Source organism: Emys orbicularis, chromosome 7 (genome assembly GCF_028017835.1).
Source record: "Emys orbicularis isolate rEmyOrb1 chromosome 7, rEmyOrb1.hap1, whole genome shotgun sequence".
NCBI classification, from domain to species: domain Eukaryota; kingdom Metazoa; phylum Chordata; order Testudines; family Emydidae; genus Emys; species Emys orbicularis.
Genome location: NC_088689.1, coordinates 9693018 through 9709014, shown reverse-complemented (window position 1 = coordinate 9709014; position 15997 = coordinate 9693018). Strand labels below are relative to the sequence as shown.

General features: G+C 41.4%; 1 protein-coding gene across 1 annotated transcript in view; it reads right to left on the bottom strand.

The window, feature by feature from the left end:
* Nucleotides 1-949: 949 nt before the first annotated feature.
* SHOC2 (SHOC2 leucine rich repeat scaffold protein) overlaps nucleotides 950-15997 on the bottom strand; it is a 107898-nt gene continuing 92850 nt past the window's right edge. The window contains exons 6-10 of the mRNA XM_065408025.1: nucleotides 14484-14672; nucleotides 12200-12322; nucleotides 7395-7532; nucleotides 3389-3506; nucleotides 950-1158 (exon numbers count right to left, since the gene is read on the bottom strand). Of these exons, the coding sequence (XP_065264097.1) occupies nucleotides 950-1158; nucleotides 3389-3506; nucleotides 7395-7532; nucleotides 12200-12322; nucleotides 14484-14672 (777 nt within the window). The remainder of the gene's footprint in view (nucleotides 1159-3388; nucleotides 3507-7394; nucleotides 7533-12199; nucleotides 12323-14483; nucleotides 14673-15997) is intronic.

The window sequence follows — 15997 nt, the reverse complement described above, 5'->3', positions numbered from 1 at the left end:
CAAGGACTATGAGGAATCCTTAAAATTGCCTGTTGTCGTTTATGACCCAACACTATAACAAAAAAAGATAATATATATTATTTCCTTGCCATTCAACTATACTGTTAGACCTTATGAATCTGTAATTTCACAAAACAAAAACTGCTCTTCACTGAGACTATTCAATATTTTTACCAATCTGAAAAGGTTACTTGTGCTAGAAAAGACCAACCACAAAAGGCTCAGTTCAGATATGTTATGCCCACAACTGATAACTCAGGGAAGCAAGACTTACAAGAATTCAAGCTTTTTTGACTGCATCTTTTCCACCTACCAGTTGTTTTGATGAGTATTTTTAGTATACAAACCAGCTGATAAAAATTCTTCAACAGAAGCATATAAATTCTAGATTGATTAAAACAGAGCAAATCAAAACAAAACAAAATCCAGTGATTTACTCTGACTGTAAACAATATAAAAACACCGCTTGTTTCAAATCTCAAAATAAATTAAAGAAAATCCCACCAACTTCAGGATGTGTGACCCTACCAGGTTTTGACACACAGGAGAGGGAGGAAAACAGAAAAGAAAAGTTCACCATAAAAGATTGCGCATTTTTTGCTAACTGAAAGTAGATCTAAGTAAAAACTACTCTTGTCCCTTAAATTTAACAACTTTTGAATTCGCTGGCAATTGCTTTAAGTGAACTGGCATTTCCAGATTACTCAGACAAACATCCACCAAATTCAGCAAAGAAAACTTACACAAGCATTTTTACAGAATAAAAAAAATCTAAATGGCTATGATTCCTCTATTAGCAGAAACACATAATGCAGTCTTAAATTTGCCTTTTTATATTATTTATATATTTTTATATATAATATAATATTATATGTATATTATATTATATATAATGACAACATTAATGCAGTTTGTATTTTGTACAGTGTATGGGACAATCCAATTTACATCAGACCATGGCACGATATGGTCCCTGCATTTTTAGGAACTGAATGATGAAGGAGGGTCCCCCAGCAACGATCTGAGGTGGAAGGTGGCTGAGTGGGCAGTTCTCAATACTCATTATTGACAGTTTGCTGCAGAGCGCCAGCTCAAAGGGAAGGCTGTGCAGATTGGGGTTGTCATTCAAATACAGTTCTTCCAGATTCTCCAGTGTACCTGGTTAAAATAAAACATTCATAAATATAAAAGTAAATATCCCTTTTGTTTCACATGGCTTATAACATGTGAGTAGAAGCTTTCAAACTCACAAGGGAAATTCAATTGGAAATTCTCTACCAGGGAAACAACCCATGTCCACTTCTATTTTTAAGCATACCAACCTCCTTGCCCACAGGTGTCTAAGGAAGAGTCACATTCAGCTCAGTTCTCTGTAGTGATGGTCACTGCAAGGTTTCCACTCAAAGCGGGATTGCTACATAAATCAACCAATATGCTGTGCTAGACAGCAGAGTAACATTCTCTTTCTTGCCAATGCTTACCTATCTTGGACGCTAAACAGCCAAACTAGATAACTGTATATCCCTATATATAGATTGTATTCCCTATAGATCATGTATCAAAGGGGTAGCTGTGTTAGTCTGGATCTGTACAAGCAGCAAAGAGTCCTGTGGCACCTTATAGACTAACAGACGTATAGGAGCATGAGCTTTTGTGGGTGAATACCCACTTCTTCGGATGCAGAAGTGGGTATTCACCCACGAAAGCTCATGCTCCTATATGTCTGTTAGTCTATAAGGTGCCACAGGACTCTTTGCTGCTCCTACAGATCAGGTATACCATAAGCACTGCTCCTGTTCTGAGGGCCAGCTCCACTTTAGATTAATAAAAATGGTTAAAAAAAAGTTCATTATGGCAGGATAGTATTGCACTATTGGTTTGTCAAAGCTTCCCAGTGATGTTGAATTGGGGACATTGGCGGGAGCATTAACTGAGCAAAGACAGGTTTACACAAAGTAATTCTTTAAGGGAGCGAGTAGCGTGTGGAAAATGATGTACTTGGACATATATCGCAAAATACCGATAAGAGTTTCAATGCTAATTGGAAGTAGGTATTGTTAGAATTCTTTTACTATTATTTGTATTACTGTAGTTATGATTAGCAGAATTTTTTCTATCATGTAACAGTTCACAGTCGCAGAGTCAGTAATGAGAATATGTAAATCTCTACTGAATACTCCTGTTGCCTTACAACACTCACCTCTTGGTGAAACATCAAAGACCTAGAGGAGAAGCAGAGAGGGTGACAGGAGTATTAGAGGGTTAAAGAGCGTGTTGAGGAAGGAAAGGTTTCAGGACCACTGGTGGACTGGGAGAGCGTGCGAAAGGTTCAGAGTACAAGCGGGGAACCACATGTAGAATCTGAGGAAGATTGGGGAGCCAGGGTGAGAGATTGCAAAGCAGAAAGGGCAGAGTTGAGCAGAACTTGAGCACTATCTGATGATTCTACATGAGGCAATCAAATTTGAAAACTTTAATAACCAGTCTCTACACTTCACTAGAGTGCTTTAAACATAGTAATTTATTTTAACTCTATAGATTAGAGCATAAGGCACCTGAGCGCAACTAATTTATGATCTAGAATGCATAGGGCCAGGTTTAGCTGAGATTTGGCCCTTCTGACTCCAACACATGTGCAAGATTTGCACTGGCTGTGATGGTGTTTCACTGGAGGTGCTGGGACAGCTGAAGCATCTCTGTTTCCCTCTTCTCTAGCTGTGTGGCACTGTATTTCTCACTCGTTTTCATGGTGTTTAGGTCTCTGTTTTTTTATTCTCTTTCCTCTCCTTTCCCTGTATTTCCTTCTCCCCTTCTCTTGTCTCACAAGGCAAGCAGCAGTGTGATGATATGCAAATGGCAAGATTTGTAGAAGGAAAGTGCCTCTCCTAGATTCCCTCTGCAGCCCCTTCCCTCACACAAAATTTTACTTCTGCAGCGTGGCCAGAAAGAAAAGTCATAGGATTAGTCTGATTCCTTTCCTACTGAGTCTTTACAAGGAAATGGTTGGAAAGGAAAGTTGACTAACACTGACTGGCATTGCACAATCCTATAAATTTCTCTTTAGCACAGTGAGTGAAGAGTTTGATAGAGAAGGAAACTACTTAATCCAAGTCAGTTTCCCTCTACAAGTTCTTCACACACAAGGTAATTAATCAGAAAAAGCTAAGTAATTTCTCTCACGAAAATAGAGAAAGCATGTAATATTGTAGTGCTGGCAGAAATTTCAAGCAGGGGTGCATACCTCCTCACAATAAAAGTTTCTCCTTGAATTTTGTGGCCTCTGTTTCTGAATACAATAAATTCCTATCATTTTGTGTCTCCCAGAGGTATTTGGAGGTTATTGCTTAACCATACCGTATATTTATATTTATCAGAAATAGCACCTTACCAATTTCTTCAGGAAGGTGTGTGAGAAGATTCTCTCCTAGCCCAAGATGTGTCAGATTGATGAGGTGACCAATTCCTCTTGGAAGGGTGGTCAACTGATTATTAGTCAAGACCAATTTCTGGTGGAGAAATAAATTCTTAAAATTACTAACAGTGCCTTCAAACAGCTGAGTAACATCAGAAAACGTAGCTATTGAATTGACAAATTGTATTTCTAGCATAAGGAGGGAAATCTCTAGTTCTCTATGGCATTCAAATTCTCTCTTAAATATTATTAATCTTAACAACAAACAACATGCACTTTTAACCAAGGATATAAAGGCACTTCATAAGCTTTACTGAAACCTCAGGACAATTCTGCGAAGTCTATTATTTTATTCATTTTATACATGGTCAAATTGGGGCAGAGAAGAGAAGTTACTAACTGTAACTGGAGGTTCTTCGAGATGTGTGGTCCCTATCTGTATTCCATACATAGGCACACATGTACCTGAGTCTGGAAGTTTTTCCAAGCAGTGTCTGTTGATCTGCACACACACAATATCTCCACTCGTGCTCCTGACCCAGGGTATGAAGGGTCAATGCCACTCTATTTCCTCTTGTTACTGCAATGTAATCAAGTCCAAAGCAGAGGGGATGGAGGGCGGGTAGTGGAATACAGATCGGGACCACACATCTTGAAGAACCTCCAGTTACAGTAAGTAACCTCGTCTTTTTCCTGTGCAGCTCCCCATGTGTATTCCACACGTGAGTGACTTGCAAGCAGTGATCAACGTGGAGGTGGGTGCAAGGAGGCTGGCAGCAGAGCTGTTTGTAAGATGGTCCTTCCTACTGCCACATCCATGGCTGTCTCGAGTCAGGGAATAGTGTGCCGTAAATGTGCGGCCAGATTGCCAAGTCGCAGCTTTGTAAATGTCCCACAATGGGATGCCAGATAAGAATGCCGTGGAGGCTGCTTGCGGTCATGTGGAGCGAGCTGTAACACTCCCGAGAGGGGGAAGTTTTGCTATCTTATAGCATTTTAGCATGCATCCCCACTTAGAAATTCTCTGTGAGGATATGGCTTGCCCCTTAATATTTCTACTATGGTGACAAACAGTCAACTTTCTAGTGGGCTTGGTTCTTTGCAGGTAGAACGCCAGGGCACGTCTGATATCAAGGGACTATAGTTTCTTGTCCTCAGGAGAGGCATGAGGTTTTGGAAAAATATAGGTAAGTGAATTAATTGGCTGATCTGGAATTCAGACACAATTTTGGGGAGGAATTTGGGGTGTAGCCAGAGGGAGACCTTCTTCTTGTGGAATACTGTGTAGAGAGGGTCTGCCATCATGGCCACTAGCTTACTGACCCTTCTGGCCAAAGTGATGGCTACCAAGAATGCCACTTCCATGGAGAGGTGGGTCATGGCACAGGCTGCCATAGGTTTGAAGAGCAGCCCTGTGAGAGCTGACAGGACGAGGTTACGGTCCCACTGGGGTGTGGGTTTGATGACCGGTGAGAAGGTTCTGATCAAGCCTTTCATAAACCACACTGTCGTCGGGTGCGTGAAGATATAGCATCCCTCTACTGGGGGAAGGAAAGCGCTAATCGCTGCTAGGTGCGCACGCTGCGAGCTAAGGGCTAAACCTGATGTTTTCAGGGCGAGGAGATAGTTGAGGATAACCTGAATGCCCAAGCAGAGAAGTGGCGTCATTTAGCCCAATAGCACATTCTGGTTGATTCTTTCCTGCTTTGATTAAGGATCTCCTGGACCGAGGCAGAGCATGAGTGTTCCATGTCTGACGCCCATCCAAACACTGGGCCGTGAAGTGGAGTGAGCGTGGATTGGGGTGCCTGAGCCTGTTCTGCTAATGAGCGGATCCTGATGGGTGGGTGTATGGACGGCTTTAGGAGATCTGTGAACCAGAACTGTCTGGGTCAACAGGGCGCTAGAAGGATGACGGTGGCTGTGTCTCAATGAATCTTCTGAAGAACTTGCAGTATGAGGAGAATAGGGGGAAAATTTATTGGAGGTCGCCCATGGGAGCAGCAGAATGTCACTCAGAGTTGCTGCTGATGGGCCCCTCTGGAGCAGTACATGAGACGCTTTCTGTTAATCTGGGATGCAAAGAGGTCCCATAGGGGATTACCCAACTGTGCAAAGATGTTGGTCAAAACTGTGTTGTGTATTTCCCATTCATGGTCTACATGGGGGGAGGGATAGCTCAGTGGTTTGAGCATAGGCCTGCTAAACCCAGGGTTGTGAGTTCAATCCTTGAGGGGGCCATTTAGGGATCTGGGGCAAAAATCTGTCTGGGGATTGGTCCTGCTTTGAGCAGGGGGTTGGACTAGATGACCTCCTGAGGTCCCTTCCAACCCTGATATTCAATTATTCTGCTTAGTCTGTCCGTTACAGGAGTTCTGAGCGCCTGGGAGATATACGGCCTGTAAGGAAACCTGATTTCTGATATACCAGATCCACAGTCTGACTGCCTCCAGGCAGAGGAGACAAGATCTCACTCCTCACTGTTTGTTAATTAGATAGATAAGATATTGTCCAATAGGATTTGCACGTGGAGGAAGCATATGAGGGGAAAGAAGGTCTTGCAGGCTATGCAGACTGCTCTCAGTTCCAGCAAGTTTCTAGGCAACCTGGCTTCCCATGGTGTCCATATACCCTGGGCTGCATGGTAGGCCAGGTGAGCACCCCATCCTGTAAGGGAGGCATCCATCACAATGGTGGCCCTCAGTATGGGAGGATTGCAGGGGGTCCCCACCATGGTCTGGGTTGGGTTGGACCACCAAGCAAGAGAGGCGAGAACTCCTGAGGGAACAATAGCTCTGGAGTTGATGTGGTCCTTGGTCAGCAGGTAGGTCGCCAATGGTACATCTGGACTGGTGCTCGTGGATACGATTGGCCTATCTTTGTCCCTGATACTGTAGTCACTATTGGATCCTTCTTCTTCGCCTTACCCTCCAGCCGAGGGGCCCTCAGTGACAATTCTGTGGGATCTGTACATGACATCTCACTCCACCTGGCACGGCTTGGGGAGCAAATATGCTTCTTGTAGGCAGTCCACTGTGTGGAACTGCTGTTATGCCCATGAGAGTGTTTCTTACTGTCACGGGCAGCCCTGTGTTGTTGGGCTTCAGTGCCAGTGGCTCCGCTCCATTGTTCATGCTCAGAGGTGTACTGCTGGACAACTGAGGCTGATGTACAGGGGGATCTCCCAGGCCAAGCTCAGATCAGGACCTCATAGCCTCTTCCATCAGATGCTTCCTCAGCCTGAGTTCTTGGGCCTCTCTGGTTCTGGGGTGGGAAGGACTTACAGATGCTGCACTTCACCAAGCTAAGCACCTCACCCAGACAAGAGAGACACCACTGATCCTTGTTGATGATGGAAAAGGAGCAAGGGCAGGAAACTCAGTTCTTGAAGTCCAGGACCCTGGACATAGTCCCTGGGATAAAGAGAGTTTCCCTTCGACTGTGGGGGGAGAAGATAGGGTAATTTTCTTATGCTATCCTGTATATACAACTAAGATTTCTAAACTACAGGATAACTATTTATAACAAACATATACACACACTCTTTTAGAGACTAAGAAGAGTGAAGCAGGACAGGATTTCAACTCAGGCCACGTGGCATCAACCTGCACCACCCCTTAAACCCTCGGTCAGGAGCACGAGGGGAAATACTGCACACATGTGGGACCCACACTGTGGGTCAATGGACGCTGCTTGGAAAAACTGCTGGACTCAGGGGCGTGGCACACGTGTATACCCACCTGTGGAACACAAATAAGGACCAGCACTTGAAGAAGAATCAAATTTTGTTTTCTCAAGGTCAACCAGGGAATCAAAGGCAGAACCAGGAATAAAACTCAAGAATCCTGATTCTTTATACTCTTCGCTAATAGTAAACTCCTCCTTAAAGAGGTAGATACCATTAATTTGAGTGGGAAAGGTACAAATTAGCCTGTTGAAAGTAAAAGCTTGGTATGTTTATCTCCTCTCATCATTGTTTCACCTGCAAATCCTTAAGGTAAGCGATTTCATTGGGCAAGGATTCCAGTTTGTTCTCCTCTAAATCCAACTCTCTTATTTTCCGTAGGTTTCCAATGCCATGGGGAAGTTTCTTCAGAAGATTATTTGACAAGATAAGAACCTGAAGAAAAAACAGGGAAAATTTTAAGTAATGCAGCAAGCGCCAACTAAAATAGAATCCCTTTAGACTTCAGAATTAAATAGCATTCCATAGAATGCAAAATTAACATACTGTTTAACAAGTTTTGTAAAACGCCTGTGAAACTGAACTAAAGGATAAAGTTAAACTTAACTCAGTAATCCAAACTAACAACACGTTACAAAATGGAGCTTAATAGAAGTGAAGTTTAAATTCAGAACAACAGATTTCAGATTAACAGGACTATTTAAAAAATGTATACATTTTTAAAATAAACAGTGGAGAAACAAAGAGCTAAGAGCCCATTTTAACCAAGTGACTCAAGAAAAACAGAGACACAACTTCCTACTACATAACTTCCCTATCATTTGTATTCTTTCACATGCCCGCCTCAGTGCCATCTGCCTTGCTATCCCTTATGCTTGACAGTCCATCTCTGACCCAATCTGCCAAACCTCCCCACTTCCTCTTACTTTTTATACCACCTTCAAGAAGTTGGTTTTGGGAAGGGACTAATATAACAAAATACTTGGCTACTCTACACACATGCATTGGTCTCCTATAATGACCTCCCTCATCAGTCCCCTTTTTTAATTCTTCTGGTGCTCTCAGTTACTGTTTGCTCTCATTTTAAATTAGGGCTTGCTTACAGGGGGACATGCAGGGAAATTAATCCAAATTAACTGAAGGTGTGAATTTAAAGAGGATTAGTTAAACTGCATTAAATCCCTGTGTGGGCATTCTTATTGAGAATTTAAGTGTCATTAATTCAATTTAGATTAATTCACTTCCAAAGTACATCAAATTAAGCCCACTTTAATTCTGAATAAGTGTATCCACACAGGAATTTTCTCCACTTTAACTAATCCACTTAAAAAATTATTTTGATTAACTTTCTTGAGTGTCTCCATGTAGACAAGACCTCAGATTATAAACTCCTCCAAGTAGAAAATCTGTCTTTTCTCTGCTGTAAAGTACCATGCTTATGTTCTTATGCTCATCTATGAAGCCAAGTAATTCATTCAAGAATAGTTTGCAGTAATATAGCACCTTTCTCCAGAGCAGCTCAAAGTTGCTTACAGGCAACTCTCAACACCTCAGTGAGGTCGGTAATGAGCAAGATGAGGCACAAATGTGAAGGGCTGCATTTTTAGTGGTGCTGAGCCCCCACAAATCCCTGTTGAATCAACAGAGCTGCAGGAGCTTAGATCCTGATAATCCATGCTCTAAAGCAGGGGTGGGCAAACTACGGTCCACGGGCTGCATCCGGCCTGCCAGCTGTTTTAATCCGACCCTTGAGCTCCCACTGGGGAGCGGGGTCTGGGGCTTGCCCCGTTCCGGTACTCCAGCTAGGGAGCAGGGTCGGGGGCCACTCCGCGCAGCTCCCAGAAGCAGCGGCATGTGCCCCCTCCAGCTCCTACGCATAGGGGCAGCCACGGGGCTCTGCTCCACACGATGGCCCTGCCCCAAATGCCGCCCCTGCAGCTCCCATTGGCCAGGAACTACGGCCAACGGGAGCTGCAGGAGCAGCGCCTGAGGACGGGGCAGCACGCAGAGCTGCCTGGCCATGCCTCTGCGTAGGAGCCGGAGGGGGGACATGTTGCTACTTCCAGGAGTTCCTTGAGGTAAGTGCCACCTGGAGCCTGCACCCGAGCCACCCCCCCTCCAACCATCTGCCCCAGCCCTGATCCCCCTCTCGCCCTCCGAACCCCTCAGTCCCAGCCCAGAGCACCCTCCTACATCCCAACCCCCTCATCCCCAGCCCCACCCCAGAGCCCGCACCCCCAGCCAGAGCCCTCACCCCCCCCGTGCCCTAACCCCCTGCCCCAGCCCTGATCCCCCTCCCGCCCTCAGAACCCCTCGGTCCCAGTCCAGAGCACCCTCCTACACCCCAAACCCCTCATCCCCAGCCCCACCCCAGAGCCTGCACCCCCAGCCAGAGCCCTCACCCCCTCCCACAATTTCATGAGCATTCATGGCCCGCCATACAATTTCTATACCCAGATGTGGCCCTCGGGCCCAAAGGTTTGCTCACCCCTCCTCTAAAGGCTATGTCTACATTGCAGCTGGCAGCGAGCCTCCCAGCCCAGGTAGACAGACTGACAGATTTGTACTAATGGGGCTCCAGCTAGTGCACATTAAAAAGAGCAGTGTGGATGCTGCAGCTCCCGCGGAGACTCGGGCAAGTGACCCAATCTCAGACCTGGGGGACTGGGCAGGCTCGAGAGCCCAAGCTGACATCCAAGCCACAACTTCCACACTGCTACTTTTAACGTGCTACCTCAAGACCTGCTAGCACAAGTCTGCCCAACTAGACTGGGAGGCGCGCTCCCTGCTGCAGTGTAGACATACCCTTAGTGACATCACCAAGGCCAGACAGCACTGGAGGGGTGTCCGGCTGGCTTTGGATAGTTAAGATCTTCCAGCTAAACCCAATAGGGTCTGGGAATTGATCCTAGCACTGTGCTATAATTGCTAGATATTTCTCCTTTCCAATCCTACCATGTTATTGTTTTGCGATATTAAAACACACACACAAAAGTGAGTAGTTCAACAGTTAATGCAAAATTCTACAACAATGCATCATTAGGGTTGTATGCAGTATTGTTGGAGCTATGTCGATCCTGGATATTAGAGAGACAAGGTGAGGGAGGTAATGTCTTTTATTGGACCAACTTCTGTTGGTGAGAGAGACAAGCTTTCAAGCTTACACAGAGCTCTTCTTCAGGTCTGAGAAACTTAACCAGGTTAGGGTTGTACAGTTAAAGTGAGGAAATGCCAAAGTTAAGGTTAGCATGTCAATAATAATGTGGTTTTGTTGCATATCCTGTGTATTTTAAGGCACATACTAAACAATATGAATAGTAACTTATTAAACTACATATCTAAAAGAAAAACCGAACAGAAAATATTACTGTGACACAGGGCCAGAAAGGGTTACACAATTAGCAGGCTAACTGACCCAGATTCAACCTTTAGAGACATATTAAAGGATATGGTAAATGGTAATTAGGGCCATTTCATGTTAAATAGACTAGAGTTTGAAATGCAAACCTGTACGGTTAGAGAATTAGAGGTAATGCTAATTGTAAGTGTTTGCTTATATCTTGTTAGGTGTTAACCATGTAACCAAACAGTTCCTGTGTATTGCTGAATTCTGTTAATTCAGATCTCAAAAGAAAATGTTAAAATTTAAATGAACTGTGAATGTACTGATATCACTGTCAATTTCTCTTTGAAGTATGTAGCAAATTACCTGTAAATAAAGGGAGATAGGCATTGCCTTACGTTAATCCAGGTAGCTAATTATCGTTGATGGTTAGGAAATAGGTGGTTTACTTCAAAGCTAGGATAATTGCCCACTGTTCACCCAAGTACTGCATGCTGTCAAGAGGCTGCCCGGGAACTGTTTAAAGGGCTCTTGGAACCTGATCCTTTCATCTCAGATGTGCTTAAGCTTCATCAGGGGGAAGAAGTTTGAGTCACAAAACTGAGGTCTCCAATCCCATCTGGATCACCCTGATATTGGACATTGGACTAAAACTATGGACTAATTCTGAAAGAACTCTTTGCAACTCTAAAGTTCACCATACCTACTATGAAACTGATCTAAAAACTCTTAGTATGTATGTATGTATATATAATGATCTTTTAACCAATACTCTCTTCTTTTTAAATAAATTTTAGATTAGTTAATAAGAATTGGCTGTAAGCATGTATTTCGGTAAGATCTGAAATATTCAGTGACCTGGAGGGTAATGTGTCTGATCCTTTGGGATTGGTAGAACTTTTTATATGAACAACAAGATTTTCAGTAATCCTCTTCATATCTGACTTGCCTGTCTGGGAAGAAGTCCAAAGCTGGGTTGCTTTATGGGATCTGTGTTTTTGGCTTCTGGGTAACCAGTAAGGTATTGTGGAAGCTGTTTTGTTGCTGGCTTGGTGAATCTAAGTATTAGAATAACCACCAGTTTTGGGGATTGTCTGCCCCATTCTTCGCAGTTTGCCCTAATTGAGCAATCTCAGCGTGGTACCCCTGCGACCAGTCCACAATTACCTATGTGCAATGTGGCTGAGTTAAAATTGCTATAAGAACTTTCACTTTTGCATGAACATTGCATAAGCAGTTTTTTCTGTTTAATTCCCTAGTGTTTTTACTTAGTTGTAAAATTACCTAATTTTACAACATAAATATGCCCTTTCCTATTGGCACTCTCTCTAACAACAAAATCGGTTTAATGGGCCAACTTGGTTCCTGGAGTCCATCTATAGAACCTTCTCTTTAATCTCTTGGTGGTTGGTTTCGAGGCCCAGTCCAATGCTTTCTAACTGAACTCAGTCCACTTTGTCATTCTTTTGTTGGAATATTTTGGCCCACTTTGTATGCTGGTCCCTCTGGGTGTTCAGCCCAGTTTTAATTCATTTTATTTTCTGCACTGTACATTTTGTGATGTGGGGTTGTCTATAGGTTAATAAATGAAATAGGCACACAGGCTTAAGGAACCAAACATTTAAAAAGCTATTAATGAAAGTCATAAACTTATGAAACACTCATATGTTCGGTTAGCACACTTATTATTGGGACATACTTTTTTTTAAGTTCATTTCTGAGGATTTGCTTAGTCAGATGTTCACTGTATTTCTCTCACCTCAAGGGAAACTAGCCCAGACACATCCTCAGGAATTTTTGTGAGCTGATTAGTGGCTAAATTCAGTTCCACCATGCTGGTCCAAGTCCCAAAGTCCAAGGGGAGCGAGGTTAGCTGATTGTCCTGCAATTTAACAAAGAAAATATGTAGGCTTTGGCATGAAAAAACAGCAAGGTAGCTTGGAGATTAAATAAGATGAAACATTTAGATAAACCAAAAATTTGATTGGTTCTCATATAAACCAATAGAAAAAACTTTGCTAAATGGTTGAATCTTTAAAATGCATTCCCAAAATGTAATGAACACTACCCAATCTAGACATGTGGAGCTGGATTTGTATTACCAATGTGATGGACTGAAATGGAAACAACATATTACAAAGGCAATAACTCATGAAATTTCCAAGGTCTCAATAGTTAATTTTGACTTCTTATGCTTTTCAACATTATGTACTGTTGGATAGGATGTGAACACTTAAGACATGAATAAAAAAAACACAACAAACACCACATCATGTAAAGAACCTAGCAACAATTCTGCAATCCTAAAAATATGGAGGGTGTAAGGTAAACAAAAAAACCCTAATAAAAGGTCAAGTACCATTACAAAACAACTTAAGTGTCAGACATTATTTCAGGATCTGCCCTATGACAGGCAGTTGGAACAGATATCAGCCAGCAGTGCCCACAGGCTCCATGTTTGCTGACATCGGGGTAGTTTTTAAAATAGCAAATACATACAAATTGCTTATGTAGTAAAAAAACTGGAATGAAGTCAGACACACTCACTATTTAGAGTGCTAGTAATATAATTTGGTCTAGAGTGGACACAATAAATTCTAAGAAATCAGGCTGTTCAAACTACTGGTACATGTGTGACATTAAAGAGTGATTGGTACCTTTAGAGAATTTTTTTTCTAATTTAAGGACCCATCTAGATTACAAAAAAGGAAGATGTTGCCTCTTTTGTCTGATTTTTCCACATTGCCCTTACACCTGAAAAACTCTTTCCAAATAATGTGCCAGACACTATCCTCTCACCATTCAAATCCTTCCCCGGACTAATTTCTGTTGTGAGGTCAACAAAAATTCAGTCATCTAATAATAGATGTATTGGAGGACAGTTAAACATAAGTTTTTACAATAAAATAAAAATTTTAACCCCCTTGAAATGACTAAAACATGCACCAGCCACTTTACTTTTATGTTGCGCCCTCTTCATCTGGTTCAGACTGGAAATAAAGCATAAATTTTTAACAGTGTAAGTAATTAACCATTAAAATAATTTACCAAGGGTTGTGGTGGATTCTCCATCAGTGACAATTTTTAAAACAAGATTGGGTGTTTTTCTAAAAGATCTGTTCTATAAATTATTTTGGGGAAATTCTATTGATCTCTGTTAAACATGAGCTCAGACTAGATAATCACAATGGTCCCTTCTGGCCTCGGTATCTATGAATCTATTTTTGTATTTCAGAATGCAAGCTCTTCAGGGAAGGGACTATCTTACATAGCTTGAAAGTGCATTGTACATCGTAGGTGCTGTCACAATTAGTAATAAATAATAATTGCTATCATTTATTGATAAATACTTTTTCTATAATGTAATTATATCAAGACATGGGAAGGGCTATTTGTCGAGTTTCAAAAGAGATTGAAAATCTCTGAATGTGTATTCTGTTACATATTAAACTAAACCCACTGTTACACTATTATCCCTCATGGCTATTTTCTCCACCTGTAATCTGTCATCATATGCTTATATTGTGATCTTTAGGGGATGTAAAGCGTCTCTTTAAAAATATACAATATCTAACACAATGGGACATGAGTTCTTACTGTGGTCTCTGGGCTACCTCAATGCAAAAGTAATAGTAATAACAAGGTCTCAATTTTAGATTTTGTAAAAATAAGCTTTAAAAAGGCAATAGATATTTCTTTCCATGATTCTGTTTTTAATTGAAATAAAATTGTTTTAAAACAAAATATTCCCCTGCAATGTTTGCAATTCAACCATTCAGATTCCTGAACATGCAAAGTACAAACAGCTTCACTGAATTTCATTGTCCAAATGTGAAGGCAATGTGAAAGAGCTAACAGAATAAATAGTGAAAAATGAAATGGATCAGTAACACAGGTAAAGGATGTGTGTCTGTGAAATCTGAGTAAGGTGACAAAGTATCCCTTTCATATGCTACAAGTTTATTCTTTGTATCATTAAATTTGTTACAGTTCACAGAATCTGCTATGGATGTTACAAACAGTGGAGCGTTGCTGTGGCTCACCTTCATGTTCAGCTTACTTAACACTTTAGCTCTAGAGAAAATTCCAAACGGGATTTTGCTGATGCGGTTGTGTTCCATGTTGAGAGAGTAGATTGTGGAAAACTGTGATGGACCACCCACTGGATATGACTGGAAGCAGTTCCTGGCCAATGTTAAACTAGTCAGGTTCACAAGACTCGATAAAAGACCCTGGAAAGGGAGAAGGGGGCGGAGAACCTTGAGCTTTGCATTTAAATTTATTTGAACATATATTCTTTCACTGTATTGGGTCTCATTAAAAAATAGCTTCCCCCCAGGGCACCCAACAAGATAAGTAAGAGTTGCAATATATAAACGAGTCTTAACTTCAGAAAAAGCTCTCTCATCCATAGATTCTCATCCACAATCACTAGGAGAGAACTGTATTCCTCTCTTCCCACACATACATGGTGCCAGTATATAAAAAGTACCAACATTTAAAATTTAGATTGTAAGGTCCTTTAGGCAGGAATCTCAGGTTTGTACCTGTCAGTAAAGCACCCAGACACACTATTGGCACCATAGAAATAAATAATGAGTGCAAAATTAATGCTGAAATTTCATCTTTCGCTCATTACAATACCAACCTTAATTCAGCCCTATTTGTTTAGGTACTGCAGGGATTAAAGATTCATGCATGATGTTACATACCAGAAATATTACAATATCTACAATCACAGACTGAATAGCAGCAAGCTCTCAAAAATTTCAATCAACTTCAAATATCTTTACTTTTCCCGAGTTACAGTTTTAATATTACAATTACAATAAAATTTTTATAGTGTTGTTTCAGGAATGAAAGGGGTTTTTTTAAATTAAGGGTCGCTTCACATTCATTATATAATAAACCATCAAATTGCAACTTGCTCTGCTTCATGTCATGGCTCAACAAATTTGCGGGTATTTGAACACAAGAAAAAAAAGTTTTATCTCAGAAAAATCAGTGCAGCAATTTTTTCCCTAACTGTAAACAATAAAACTTTAAGTTGCAGAGATATTAGTCGTATTAAAATCTCATTGTTATTTAGCACAATCTTTTAAGAGGAAATCCTGCCTTTAGTGATTTTATTATTTAGTTGCAATTTTTGGTTCTGTACTTTGGGGTTGCCTAACACCTTATTGTTTCAAACTGACCTTGGAATTTGCAAAGGCTGTTTTTTAAGTCTGGGACTATACATAAATGTTGATAATAATGTGTGTATTAGCTGGTGCATATAATTTTTCTAACAGCTCACAAGTAACTAACAATTAAAATGTCTTGGAGGGGAAGATGTAGAGTTTAGTTACACACAGTCTAAAGAAAAACAATGCACTCAATATTTATGAAAGCTGTGGGACTGCTGCCTTTCCCAACCTATCCTTTTAAGATACAATATTTATTAGGCATTGCATCATGAGCTCTGGGCTCATTTTGCATTTCAGCTATTTCTTTGCAAATGAATTTTCTTTCTATTGCAGCCAAGAATGCTTAATTTTAAATGGATTACACTACTACA